The sequence below is a fragment of the Strix aluco genome, chromosome 3, assembly GCF_031877795.1.
Source record: "Strix aluco isolate bStrAlu1 chromosome 3, bStrAlu1.hap1, whole genome shotgun sequence".
Taxonomy (NCBI): Eukaryota; Metazoa; Chordata; class Aves; order Strigiformes; family Strigidae; genus Strix; species Strix aluco.
This window is the reverse complement of record NC_133933.1, coordinates 29,254,803-29,269,977: the sequence shown is the minus strand read 5'-3', so window position 1 is coordinate 29,269,977 and position 15,175 is coordinate 29,254,803. Positions and strand designations below refer to the sequence as shown.

Sequence of the window (15,175 nt, the reverse complement as noted above, 5' to 3'; positions counted from 1 at the left end):
AGATAAATGCAAGGAGAAAAATCCTAGGTGATCATGTGATACATCTTCAAGTTTGTAGGACTTTTGCTAGAGAATCTATCCTATGATAAGAGTGTGTTTGTTTAAGAGACAAGGACCAGAATTAATAGATGGCCCATTGGTGATGTTATTACATGATGTGTTTTCAGTGTAGAACAGCAATTTAATAACAGAATGAAGCTGGTTTTAAAATAATCCCTTAGGTCTGATGTATCTTCAAAACCTTTCTGGTATCTGGTACTGCCGTAAGAGATCCCAGTCCATTTTCTTTGATCAGGCACGAGCTATTTTTCAACCTGTGTTAGTGAACTTAAAGCCACATTTTTGTAAGCAAACGTGTTTTGAGGTGTTTATTTTAATCAGTGTTAAAACCTGCTCAAGTAAATAAAAAGCACAGGTATGCTCTGTGCCACGTCCTGGAAGTGTGGAGACTGGAAAAAAATCAGTATTAGATGCTGAGCTGGGGGGAAGGGAGAGGAAAAAAACCAGAAAAGAAAGGGGGACTGGGAAAGCAAATGTCTGCAGTGTGCTAGAGGACTGCATTTATGTTAAAGCAACCTGCAGGAGAGCAGTGCATTTAGAGCAGTCCTTAGTTCTTCCAGTGTTGTCCCCCGTGACCTTGGTTGGGTGCTCAGTAGGGTGGCTCCTGGTTCACCCCTCTCTTTTTTCCTGGTGACTTCCCTGTTGCCTGCCTCTGGGTTTGTGATTCCCCTTATGCTGACTTCTGCAGTATTCCTTCAGTCTCTTATCTCAGGGCTTTGATGCATATGTTCTGAAGGTGGCCACCGTGACTTTGGGTGGCAGCAGATGGTAAACCTTCAGGCTGCCACCGGCTATACTGGTGTTAAGTTGGAAACTTAACGTTTGATGAAGAATCAGTAGTGCATATGAAAGAGCTTTTACTGCAGAAATAGCTTTTAATTAAAAAAAATTAGCATACTGAAACATTTGCTAATTTCTGTGCATGTAAAGGATCCTAAAATTAACTGTTTTCTTAAAGCTAGGCTATGGTTATTTACCAGGCAGGTTTTATTTTATTTTTCTCCAATTAATTGCACCTACTATATTGAATTGAATTTAATTTATTTTCCACTAAGCTGTTGGATACCCTGTAAATCAAATCTAAGAAGCTAATTTTTTTAAGTAGCTGCTGTCAGCATCAGAATTAACCCTTGACTTAGGAAAAAAAAAATAAAAATCACAAGTAGAAAATCCTATTTAGCATCATGGAGGGGTATTGCTATCTGCCACTTTAGTGAGATGCTTCTACGCAGCGCTACTGTGTTCACTTGTGTTTTGGGAAGTGCCTGAGACCTCAAGTGCTTGTACAAAATAGGGATGTCTGTGCTGCTGAAGACACTTATTTACATTATATGTTTATTTGTGGCAATTGCTATTTGACTGTTAGTGTTCTTGGCCACACTGAGGTTGTCATCAGTGCAGAAAAATAGGAAAAGAACGAGTAAGCAACAGTGCCGTAAAAGCCAGCGTGATATGTAGACCTTGACTCTGTTCGTACATTAGTATTACAAATAGGATTTTGCCTTGTCTCCTTTTGTGTCACAGTCTAGTTGCTCAGTGGCCAGGAATGCCCTGCTGTGCATTCTTCTCCCTCCCCTCTGAGATAGGATGCTGAATGTTACAGCCGACAGCTCGTTGTTAGGAGGTATTAAATATTACAAGTTACACAGTAGTCATCATCAGTGAAACAGGTTCCATCAGCTTATGCAAGCTAGGAGCAGCCTAGTCTAATACGAGCATCTTTGTGTGATCTGCTCTGGAGAAAAACAGAGTTATGCCATAGGGAATGCTATGTGGATTCCTGTTTTGTCCCACAGTGCCATTAGAGTGGAGGTTTGTCACTTTGCATTTTAAAAAGAAATCTTAGAAAAAGAATTACTGAAGCACTCCCTTTTGCAATGGAAGAGAAGTGTGAAAGAATGCAAACAGGAGAGACTTGTTGGGATAGCACTACTATCTAGAAATTGGCTGTAAAGCATGAGGTGAGGAGAGTAAGTTGGCATTTGGGTCAGTGGCAGGCTTACTGTTACGCACTTCTGCAGCAGCCTGGTAATGCTTCCAAGAGCTGCTCACCTTTGCTCTGGATGTGTGATAAAAAGTCAAGCAGATATACTTGTGACCATCTCTCTTCTGGCCTTATCCCTTCCTGAAATGTCAGTTCTCTGATAGAGATTTATTCATTCATATAGTCCTTTAATTATTTGGGTGAATCTGGTTAAACCACCTTTTTGTAATATGCATGCAGGCTGCCTCCTCTTGCAACAGGTTTTTGGTTTGGTGGGCCCATGTAAAGTCCACAGTCCGCTAGGGCCAAATGGAGCATCACTAGGTGAATTTCTAAAGCACTTCTATGGCTCTTCCTGGGCTTCTTGGAGTCCCTTTTAAGGTAAACAGTCTTGCAGAAAGGTCAGTATTGAACCAGCAAAGAAATAATTTTCCATGAAATGTAGTGGAGCTGTAGATGACCATCACTGGGGGAAGGTATGGTGCTTGATGGGAAGGAAAAAAGAAAGAAACTGGTTAGTAAGACTGGTTAGTCCATCTAGGTAGTTAACCTCAAAGGCACACAAATATTATTTGTTGTTATTACAGTTATAAAACTGTAGATGCTACTTTCATTTTGATGTTGTAATGTAACAACAGATGAAGCTAGCTCTAAAGGGACCCCTTGTCTGCTTTATTGGCGTTAGTGGTAGCCATTCTATATGTCATCTTATAGGGTGAGGGCTCAGTAATCTGTTCGGTTACACCATATGCTAATACAGTGCTGATAAGCAAGTGTGAAAAATGAAAGGGAGGAATACATTAATTGTATTTGTGCAATAAGGTATGCTATCAAAGGTAATTATTTCATGACAGTTTTAGTTATAGCAGTTGTTTTATCATGGAATAAAAGATGGCTTTAGGAGCCTTTTATTGGAAAGACAATTGTATCAAATTAGTACCAAATTAGATTTTTGTCTTTATAAAGGTGAGCAAACCCATGAGCAGTTTTTAAATTGGTGTCTTCTACTCTACAAATGAACAAATCCTGTTTGAGGGTTAAAGAAGCTATTATTCTGTCCTTTATGCTGACAGCTTCATTACTGATTGGCCTACTGTTGGTATTAAAAAAATGTTTGGCTCCTTATGATCTTTGTGCATGCAACTATAATATTAATACAGACCACGGAACTGTTCATTAAGAAATGACTTTAAATGAGGTTGATGCTTGTAAATCTGGAGAGATACAGATGTTAAATGCTGCCATTCCTTTTCATATACAGCCGTATGGCTAATAATTTCCAAGTGGCTAAAGCTCTTGTTAGCAAGAGTGCTGGTGTGTTAAGAATGGCCCTATAAATAACTTTAAGAACTGAAGTTGAAGGTGCTTCTTTTAAAGACTATTGTTAACTAAACATTATTGCCAAACAGATGGAAAGCATTCACCAGCCTGATGTTTTTAGGTCTAATTATATTATCGCCAGTCCTGTACGGCTCAGTTGAAGAGGTGTATCCAGAGGCCAATTTATAATCATTTAGCCAACACCTGTTTGGGAGATATTGACAGTCAAAGGGCACATTTAAAAAAAAAATCACATATGTTCTCCTATTTATTGCCTCAATGTGAACAGTGTTTAGTTACAAACAAACTTGGGAGAAGAAGGAGGAAAGTGACTGTAAACACACAGTTGTTTCTGAACCATGTTTATCTTCTTTTGGCACCTCTTGTAAAGTGGCTCTTATTTTTCTCTTGCTCTTCTGGTTTTCTTTATAGTTTGTTTGGCTGTTGGTTGGGTTTTTTTTTTTAATTTTAATTTTAATTTTACACCTTTTGGTTAAGCAAGGATAACAAAACCAGTTTTACAGTTGTTACTTATTCAGCTGGTTTCCACTGCTTCTGGAAGCCCCAGGTAAGAGGCCTGAAAAGTTGTTCGGCAAACTCAGTGGCCTGAGGACATTTGCCCTTCCTTATTGTGCCCTTGACATGGAAACTGTGTGTCATTCCTTGGTCAAAAAACGTCAGTAAGACCAAATTCTGTTGATATTTTTTTTGCAAGAAGAAATAAAACAGCTTTTAAAATTGGGTACAACCCTAGTAAAAGAGGGGGTTGTTGAGACGGAGAGGTGTCTGTTACTTTTTCTTTTGGTGAAATTTGGTGAGAGAGAAACAATTAGAAAAAACTCCAATTCTCCTCCTCTTGCTCGAGATGCTCAGGGGTGCGATGGGGAGATATGAGGGGCAGTGTTTTGAATGTGGCTATCCCAACGAGCAAAGGCTGCTTTGCTCCACCTGCTGCGTGGGGAAGGCCAGCACAACCCTACCCTGAGACCTCTCCTCCTGGCTCAGCCGCCTGGGCCTTTTGCATGTCTCCGCCTTGCCTGACTGTGGGCACTGCTTGGGACGGCTGTTTCCACAGTTTCCTTGGCATGGAGAAAGTCAGCATGTCAGCCTGGTAGGCTTCACCCTTTCAGAGATAGCAGGGCATGGCTGCATCGCTGCCCCACACAGCCGGGAGATAAGGGAGACTGTGTGCTGTGTCGTCCTTCTCCTGTCACCTGATGAATCCAACACCATGCTACTCCTGACATGTCATTCCTCTGCAAGAAGTCTTTTTTGATGTGAGCTGACTTGGTCTTCACTGCATCTTGTCTGTTGACTTGGAGTTGCTGCATCTTGCTTATTGAACTCCAAAGTCTGGTAACCCCAGTGCTGGCATTTGCAGCCTCAATATTTTGGTATAACTGTATGTGAATGTTTATACTGGAAGTTTACAATGTCTGTTGTAAATAAACAGTGAGTGTACACGCTTGTTCCTAGAGGAGATTTCATCTTGTGCTTGTGCTGCTTGTGTAGCTGTCTTGCAGCTGGTGCTTTCCAAGTACGTTTGTGTTCTTGGAGTTTGAAAACAGTTCCTGATCAGGGTGATTTGAAGACAGAGATGCGTAGTGTTCCAGCTCCCTAAAAATTCAGTTTCCCAAATATATATACGCATACATATTTTTGTTTATTTTGTTTTCAACACATAAATAAATTGAGCTTGCTAAGAGGATAGTCGTTATTTAGTACAACTCCCATTGCTGTGCTGTTTAAAGTGCTTTCAGTAGAGGTGATGCACTTCTAACAGAGATGCTCTCTGCAGCTGTAGATGTTCTCTTCTCTGCAGCGAACCCATCCACTCTTTTCTTCCTAAATAAATCCTCTTTTTTTTGTTGTTACCTTAATACTAGTTTACAGTAGCACTCTTTGTGCTTTATTGTGTTGCTACCATTGCATTTCTATAAATTGGGTTCTACTAGATTACTGTTGTAATTATGAAGTACTGGTTATTTCTGTTATGAAGTTAGGATTCATTCTTTAAGTTAGATTGGGAATCAGATGTCATTCTGGTAGTTCTGTAGAGATCTATATCCTCAGTCATATTTCTTTCCTAAGACTGGTTATCAAATGTATGCTACAGAGCTTTAATTTTTTTTACTTGTATCACTCCCTTTGTAAAAATATGCAACATTAGATTTAAGAACTGTGTTTTGTTTACTTACTCATGTGAATCTTAATATTTCTCTGAATACTTTTTGCTTAGGTTTTGCTTGTAATGGACACTAGAACACAGCAGACTTTTATACTGAAGGTGAGTAAAGTCTTTTATTACTCCTCTAAACAGTTTGGCCTCCTAAATTACACCACCACACAGAGATCAATTTGCATCTAATGTATAGAGTTATCTCTACGATATATTGATATGTTAATACATACGTTCCTATTACACGCACTGGAATTCTTTTTGTTGATATTCAGTTGCTTTCCCTTCCTTTCTCTCTAACGGCTCTAGTGCTCAGATGTGCTGGTTTACTCACTTGAGTTGCAACCAGATATTGAGGCCAACACCTCAGCAGGCTTCGGTAAAGAATCCCAGTTTCATTGTGCTTCTTAAAACATCTGTAAAGCCTTGGTGGCTCAGGACATGCGCAGGCTGCCGAAGAGGTGAAGTCTCCTTAGCCCAAGTACATCCACAACACTCTGTGTTTGGTCTTCCCTTAGCTGAAGAATATGATATTGGCCAAAGTGGATTCTGGATAAAATGGATGACTGGTCTTATTCAAAATTGCTTTCCTATATTTTACATCAATAGACTGTAAAAACTGAGCTTAATGTTACTAAACGATTGGATTAATAAATACTTAATTGGTCAGAATAAAATTTTTCACATTACTCTTTTGTGTTTCAGAAAGTGCTCAGATCAAGATCCCAGTATGCTCGGAGCATCTGTGATGCTGAGAGTTAGTTTAGTATGAGTATTGTTATTATGGCCATTATTTCAGACTCCCCTTGACGTGAATTGTACTGCTGATGGGAGAAAGGGCTGAAAACCTGTCCCAAACATGGAGCTCGAATTAGTTGTTAACATTTTGTAAGTTCACTTCAGGTCTGGCTTACAACACTGCCTTAACTTTGTGCATCTGGCCTTTGAAATTGCTTGTTTTAAGTATGTGCAGGGTACAGAAAACCTGTTTGTTCCTGAGAAAGGATTATTTGTGAGTATTGTGTATTAGAACCTCATGTTATCTACTGGCAGATAGGGTAACATTGAATTTCCCATTTAAAGGCTTATGTTTATCAATTTTGTAATAGGTCACACTATTGACATAATTTTTTTTTCTCTTTCTCTCTCCCCTCCCTTTCTCCCTCCCACATCAATTTTTTCACTTCTGGCAACTTCATCTCTGTGCTACCTCCCAAAAATCATTACCTCTCAAGGAGACTAATCCTTTCCTTTCCTTTTTGTTGTGGTGTTTGTTGTCTTTAGTGAAGTACAATGGAAACGTGAGGATTACCTATAAGGCTAAGGCATTCTTTTGTCTTTAGAACTTGAATTGAATTTTTTTAATAGTGTCTTTTGGTCACACACAAAAATAAAATTTTAAAAAAAGGTCACAGGGAAATAACTGAGTGTCATCCTGATGACTTAGTTTGAGAGAGATTCTAATAAAAACATTGACCCATGTAATTGATTTTAATGGCAGCTTTGTGCCATCTTCTGTTCTCTGGAAATGCGCCAGATGCCATCAGCACAGCCTCGGGGGACCGAGGGGCATAGAGCAGCAGATGAGTGGTTTCTCTGAAGCCCAGAGTAACTCGGATAGATTAGTTTGGTTGATAAACACAGAGCACAGCAGGCTCCAAAGGCAACTGAGGGTACAACTGACCTTTTTGTTCTCTGTCAGGGTCTAAGGAAAAGTAGTGAGTACAGCAGGAGCAGAACGACCATCATCCCCCGCTGTGTGCCCAACATGGTGTGTCTGCACAAGTACATCATCTCCGAGGAGTCTGTCTTTCTCGTGTTACAGCATGCAGAAGGTTTGTCTCTTGTTTAAGTATATTGTTGAAAAGAGTCAAAGGTTTAAGTTTTAATCAATGGTACATTTCATTGTCAAATTAATCTCTCATACATCTAATTAAAATATTTTTTGTGTGCCTAAGAGATGTCATGTAAGACACCCCACTCCCATCCTCTGTCCCTCTCCTTTTTTCCCCCTCATTCTGCAGTGGATCTGATTCCTGTTTCAAACGGCCGCAAATCCTGATGGGTTACTTGAATTGTAGCAATATTGAAAGCTTCCAACTGTTTATTTTCTATAGGAGAGTGAGTGCTTTGACTGCAACAACATTCTGTGGTATTTACAGTCATCTCTCAGAGATAAAGTCTTTGGCTACTTTTGTAACTTTAGCTAATAAGTCTTTTTAGCATCTTACAGTTAAAATGACAAATATTTACAAAAGAATTCAATAACTTTCTGCTAAAAACCATGAACATTTGCCTATTGGTTAATATTGCATAGTTATTCTGATCTGGATTTTTAAGAAAATAGCTAGTGGCATCATACAGGAGTTCAAAGCAGAACCACAGAGTTGTGCCTTCAAACTATTTATAAAATTCCTGTTAAATGTACAGGGAACAGGTGGCACAAAATAATTACATTTTGATTTTTTCGTCTAACACCTGGATTTAAATATTCCCTAAATGTAATTACCCATATTTGTTTAGAATGAGTGCAGAATATAAATTTTGGGATTGCTAATAGTTCTCTTTTTAGGAAATGTTAATCAGTCAGAATGGACGATATGAAGGAACTAAGCTAACTGATAGGATAATTTTATTACATTGAGTATTATTTATTTTTTTCCAATAACTTAGATTTTGGCTATTTCATGAACAGTTTGTCACAAGGCCAGTTAAAGTTAACTTTACAACATGAATGACTGTTTCTGCTATGTGTCACTTAATTTTGCCATGAGCAGTGATGCATGAAAAAAAGCCTCACATTGCAGTACTGCCTGATGGTGATCTCAAGGGTTTACAGTGCTGCTCTGTACAATACTACTTTTCTTGAGGTGCGTGTAATTCAGCAGAATAACTTGGAGACTCTAATCTCCACATAAGCTGGTACATTTTGTCTGGAGAAATAATATGTAAAAAACCCCAAACCAAACAAAAAACCCACCCTTGTCAGATACCAACTGCCCTTAAGGGCATAATCAAAGGATTAGAGACGGGATAAAGTAATAATTTAAAAAAACATGTTCCTAATATTTCTGCAATTTCTGAAGACCTACTGTTTTGCTCTTCTCTTCAGGAAGAACTTTCCTTCTCAAGACAGATGGAAAACTGGGTGAAGTAGTAGCGGAATTTGGGGGGAGTAGTGGTCAGATGGAGAGAACAAAAATTTTAAGGAATGCATAATGTGACCAGTTAACAAAGATGATCTTGTGGAAGTGATAATTTTATTGTGACAATAGTGAGAAAAATGGAGACATTGCATGATCAGAGCTCTTTCATTTAAGAACAGAAACATAAGCTTAAGATTTCAAATGGATGGGATGCTGTCCTTAAAAAGGAATGACTCTCTCCTGGTTGTTTTTGACATGCTCACAAATGCAGTGAAATGTGCTTGGCCTGAATGTCTTGCTCTTACCAACACTGGCTGTGTCATGTTTTGAGTTCTATGGAGGAAGGACTCTTAATTTACTAAGTGCCTTCTAAATCAGGTTTGTGCAACACACAGCCTTGAGCAGCACCCCATGCCATTTGTTTGATCTGCCAACAGCGGAGGAAGCCACAGCTCATTTTGCCTTTCTCCCAGCTGTGGGTCAAAGCCGTGCAAGTAGGAGACTTGTGGGAGGGAGATGGGTTATTCTGAGGTGGAGTTGGGAGAGGAGGTGCTGACAAGATTATGAGTGCTTTCTACAGGGAGAGCTCTGAAGGGGAACAAGGGGTAGGGAGCGTGGGAAGAACTGGGGAGCATTGAAGAGAGGATGGAGGACTGGCAGGCTGTGCTGGGGAGGAAGAGGAGAGCTGTGGGGACCAGAAGGGATTTTGATGTGGGTAAGGGCTGTTGGTGATACATGATACATGTGTTCACTTGAGTTGGACACTTGTGGGTCTAAGTTATAAACTGCAGAGGGTTTTCCCTCATTTTCTGATAAAGCAGCAAGTAGTTTGGAAATGGATTCACCTCCATCCTTGTTTGCAAACCATTAAAAAATGATGGGCTATAAGGACTTTTCCCTGATTATCAGGGAATTAGTAAGGTTATTTCTTTAAGGATAGTCCCCTGCTTTCATGAACTTAGTGTCTGGGCTCAGAACAGGCAAATAGAGAGGAAAAGGAGTAATATATACAGTTCTAAAGAGGGATAGCTGGCATACAAAGTGATGAGTAAATTGCCCGAGAAAGCATATAAAAAGCCTACTACAGGCATAGGGCCTGATCCCAAATCCCTAACTGGGGCAATAATTTTGTGTTGCTTCTAGAACTGTTCACCTCTACGCCTGTGCACCTCACGCTGTCCCAGGAGACTGATGCTGGAAAGTGAATCAGGAGAAAGGCTTCATTTTCTAGTTCTGCATGAATAAAGCATGAATAAAATTGGGCTAAAGTTATGCTGTACTATATGCAGGGACTAGTCTGGCTCACCCCGCTGATGATGATCTCGATCACATTAGTCTTATGTTAGTAGCACTCATCCTTTAAATTATAAGGATAATGGTGTCAGGAATCCCTATAGATAAAGCTATCTTAAAATTTCATCCATCTTAGACCAAATATAAATAGAGAAGGTGCTTGTAGTTAATTTTGGGAAATGATGAAAATTTGTAGGACAGTACTTTTTAAGTGATAATCTCTGAAATTTTATTCCATGACTTTATGAATGCTCTTAACATTCATACTCCAAGTACTTCTATTCCAGTAGGAAAGAAGATTCTGCCAGTCAAATTTATAAGTGGTGATTATCTATTATGTTAGGTATGTTAGCTACACCATTGGGAAGTTCAAGGATAAAATATTAATTTAAGTGGGCAATGGCTTGAATTGTAGCAAATTCAGTGGAGTTTTAATGTTATGTACATTATGTATTTGCTAAGAAGCTTAGTATTTCCTGTTCCTAGTAAATTTTAACTGTATTATTAAGTACAGCACTATAGGGTTTTGTATGGAATTCTGCAAGCTTGACCGCAGACTCTTATGCAATATGAAGACTTTTTTGTTTGATTTTTTTTTTTTTTCCTCCTTTTGGTATATCATGTTGCCATTACATGCTCAGAATTGATGAGTGAGGTCTTGCTTGGGTTCTCTTACAGGCTTTTCTCATGGCCACAGTTGGAGGCTTCAAGAGTGTCTCAGAAACACAAAAGTCCATAAAGTTATCTTGTAGCTTTGTTGGGAAGCACTTGGCAAATTCTAGTGTGGTAGAGAGCCAATCTGATGTTAATAAGGCCTCGCTTCTTCTTGGCACTACTAACTCCAGAAATTTTAGAAACAGATGCTTCAAAAATAGGCTGGGGGGCTTCCATGGGACATCAAAGTTTAAGTGGCTGTTAGAAGCTGTCAAATCTCTTTAAGCATAAACAAGCTGGAGTTCCTATCAATCTGGAGAGCACTCAAGAAACTTCACGCTGAAGAGGCTTGCTGCACGCAGGAATTGATAGACAACAACATGGTAGCATTCTAGCTTCCAAAGCTAGAGATTTGTTGTTAGGAAAGGAGATAGTGCTAGCTGTAAGTATTCAACAGCAATTGGAAAATGTAGCAAAGGTGGTATGGGCCTTGGCAAATGACTTTTTCAGGAGGCTGCTTTGAAATAATAGCTTTTGCTCAAAGTGCGTCAGGAATTGGGAGCTTTGCCTAAACTAGCAAACTTTGTAGCAGAGATTCACCAGCAGAAGTGGAAGCAGCCATGCATATAACTCTGGTGTTTGTAACTACTGTCATGTTAGAGATTTAGGTTGGAGATTAGCTTCCAATTCATGTGTATGCTGCAACCTCACTGTGGCTGCCATTGGGATGCTGTGAAACATTATTGTTGTATCATGGTAGTACCTATGTGTCTGGTTCTCTTTTGGCCTAGAAACTGTGCAAGCATAATTTTAAGTAGCTGTATATTAGCATGATGATGTTTATCAGTAGATGTGTTTTTATTGAAAAGGAGAACAGCGATTCTAAGAAAATGACAAGGTTGTTCTTTTTTCCAGCAAGGAAGAATATTAATTCGCATGAGGTTCATGACTTATGATTGGTACTTCTGGCCATAAACAAATTCTTATGCAGTGATGCAGAGAGTTGCGCCCAGTTTTGGAGAGTAATTCAAGCAGATGTCTTTCAGTACTCTGTTTTTCTTCCCTATCCGATCACAATTATTTGGAAGCCTGGATTGTTCACTTTGGCTTTGTTAGGGATTTCCTAAATACAGTGATAGCTCCATTCTTAGCTGCATTCCAGTTCTACACAAATTGGAGTATATTGTCCTTCAGAGTAAACTCATGGGCCAAACCAGCAAAAGCCACTGATTTATTTTGGAATATGTTTCCTTAGTCATCCAGTCTTTCAGGATGTGAAGCTGAAATGGTAAGTGTCTGAGCACCGGGTGAGGAAAAATCCAACAGGTCATGAATTTTGCTTGTCAGGTGGAACAAAAACATATTTAGGAGGCTAAATTTGCTGATTTGTTAGGTTTCATTTTATCCTATGGTACATATTATATAGTCTCTGTATCTTCTTCTCTTTGATGTTCCTCTGTCAAGTGCTATTAATAACAAAAAACTGCAAAAATGTTTGAAAGAATATAAAGATATGGAACTAACAAGATTCCTGGCCAGCTTCATCACCTGATCACTTTGTGCTGAAATTTCCTGTTGATTATTTTGGACACTCACCTTTTAGATTCCTTGTCTAGAACCAGAGGTATAACCTCCAGAGTGCTGGAAATGTGGTTAAGTAAGGCAATTCTAATAAGTAATTTTACATTTAATAGAATACAGAGCTTGGTTATTTTCATGTCCTAATAAAACCAGAAAGAATAAGCCAGACTGGTTGTAGAGGCAGTTCATGGTAGAAGAAAATAATCTTAATAATTAGTTATGTTAATAGTGTACTTCTGAAATTGTATTAAACACTAATAAACTTTAGCTTAAAACAGTAGCTTTTATAGTTATTTAGTATGTTACTCTATTTGACAATGACTGAAGCTTACTTGTTTGGATTGATTTCTGTAATTTTAGTTTTTATAGATTCCTGATACTATATTAGCATGGCTTGCTAATGGGTTTTCTTGATCTTACACAACACATGGGGAGAGGGGAAAAGATTATTAGTATGTCATTCATAAAGGCATAATTATATACCCAGATACAAATATCACTCTTGTTTGACCCTGGATTGGACATTTTCAGAAAGGAATAAAATTGTTGTTTTTCACTATAGAACACAATTATTGAATAGCATTTATTTACGTATTTCCACTTGACCAGGAGGCCAGTCTTGAAATATTTGTATGTAAACATATTTGGACATAATAATTTTTTTTTTATTTGTTTACTTGCATTTAACTCTAAATTGGAGTTACAGTAAGTAGTCATTTCCACTGTGATTTCTAAGTCCAAGCGATTATTAATGAGCACCTTCTTTTTTTAAAAAGGTAAGATAATTTACAAATTTGTATTTATGTAAATGTAGACATTTACAAATAGAAAATGAGTTATTGTTGCAGTTCTGGCTGTTTTCACAGGTGGACAGTGGTGAATTCCTGAATACTGTAAGGATAAAGAGATTGTCTTTTGGAAATTTTAGGTTTGCTGAAAGCATTTGAAATTGAATATTTTTAAAAACATAACCTAAACCTCTGGACTCTTCCAGTGATTTTTCTGTGGGGTTTTGAAGGATTGATCTCAGCACATCTGTTTTCCTTCCTTAATCCTTCTTGGGTGTCCTTCTTTCTTAAGCTACACTAACAGTTTGAGTAGATGCCAAAATCTAGTGGAGGCTGCATGAAGTCCGGTGGAGGGAGCAGAAGACAGGAGTTGTCCTGAGAGCAGCTTGACCTGTCTATAGGTGATAAGCTAAGTTGCGTGAGAGTAATTCTTGCACTTTTCATACTGCTGGGCAGCCCAGCCCCTTCTTACCTTAATATAGGGGTACGAAACATTTAGGTCAGTGAGAGCTGTTCAGGTGTCAGATGTAAAAGCACACCTGGTGTCCAGCAATGACACAGGAAAAAAAACATGACAATAGCTCACAGAAATAAGGTTTGGAGCTTCCTGCACCCCTGGGTCAAAGCTCAACCCAGGCCTCCATTAGAAAGACCTTTTCTTACTATACTTCCATCTGAGGAAGGACTGATGGTGCTAATATTTGCATTAAAGCCATGCCTGGAGACTGAGGGGCTGTTGTGCCAGGCACTGTCCAAAGCTGCAAAAATGTAATGTGGGTCTTCATGGGTCGTGTTCTGTGAATGCCCTTTGAAACCTGAGATTTGTGTTTTCATATGAAATTTGTGAAGCACAAATAATAAACACTAGTAATATGAAGACAGAAATACTTAGCGTTTGCTTGTACTAATTAATATAATGCAGGTGGGATGGGGAGACTTTGTATTTTATTCAATGCAACAGGGGGCTGATTGTCAAATGAGATTTTATTGTTTGGTATGAAACAACCCTGAATAATTCCATGCCTAGTTAATAAATGGGGCAACGTTATTTTGCAAGCACTGTTTACTTGAAGTAATTTAATTAAAATTTTTAAGAAAATTAATTGTATAAAAATATTGTTCCATCAGAATCTTGGGGTAAAATTAAACTTTAATGTGGCTTCTTTTGTCATGGATGAAAGAGTGGAAAGGGGAGAAAGTCTATTACATATATATAAAAATACATATGTTCTCACTCTCTTTCTTATTTTCTTTTATGTTGTTTTCTTTCCCTGCCATTCCATAGCAAAAGCATGAATAAATGTAAAAATGTAATATTAGAAAAAGAATTATTGGTGGTTATGGGATGAACAACTTTTATTTTTACTAAATCAGTTTAAAACCCATAATTCTGAAGTCCTATGCGAGCTACAGGACTCAAAAGGCACTGCCCTGGCTCTCCCTTTGCCTTTGCCCTGCGGAACAGCTGTGTAACATGTCATATTTAAGGCAAGTGGCTTCATCTTAAGAGTCTGCATGGACTCGCTGCTTTTCACAGAGGCAAGGTCCTGCTCGTCAGGCACTTCTGGCAGGACCAGAGCCCTTGGTCTCACTGATGCAGGGCAGCAGGTCGCTGGTGTCCAGGCCAGCTCACAGTCCATCACTACCCAGGGGGGCAGCCTGCTTCGCTGGGCTTGAGGGCTGCGGCTCTGCTGGGGGTGGCTGATGAGCCATGACTTGCTGCTGTAGCATGGCACACTTGTAGGTATTTTGAATGCATCTTTGGGTAAGTATTTAAAGTGCTTATGCAATACAGTGGTCAATATAGCAGTTCTTGTTCCCTTCTCTTAGAGCATTGCTTCTGTTTGCTTCTGTTCGTTCACCTGGCATCCTTTCTCATCATCTTCTAGAAAGCAACAAGGGTCATTCTGACCTACTAAGTCTGTTTGTAGCTTATGGCAGAAACCATGTGGATTAATAGATCTAGATTGTCATTTTTACCATTGGGCTCAAGCTGTTAGAATTCCCTCTTAATATTTTTAATATACTTAGTTTCACCACAACCAGCGAGATTTTTTTTTCCTCCCTTCAAAAACAAGTCTTGTCTTAGCCAGGGGGATGGAGAGCAAGAAAACTCTACATTATGTTATTCAAATTCATTTTTAAAGTATCAAGGTTTTTCTGCCTTTGA

General features: G+C 38.8%; 1 protein-coding gene across 7 annotated transcripts in view; it reads left to right on the top strand.

Annotated features, from left to right (window-relative positions):
- Positions 1 to 15,175, top strand: part of RPS6KC1 (ribosomal protein S6 kinase C1) — a 90,521-nt gene that overhangs the window by 53,802 nt on the left and 21,544 nt on the right. For all 7 annotated transcript variants that reach the window (XM_074817924.1, XM_074817927.1, XM_074817923.1 and 4 more), the window contains 2 exons: positions 5,604 to 5,651; positions 7,246 to 7,378. In XM_074817924.1, the coding sequence (XP_074674025.1) occupies positions 5,604 to 5,651; positions 7,246 to 7,378 (181 nt within the window). The remainder of the gene's footprint in view (positions 1 to 5,603; positions 5,652 to 7,245; positions 7,379 to 15,175) is intronic.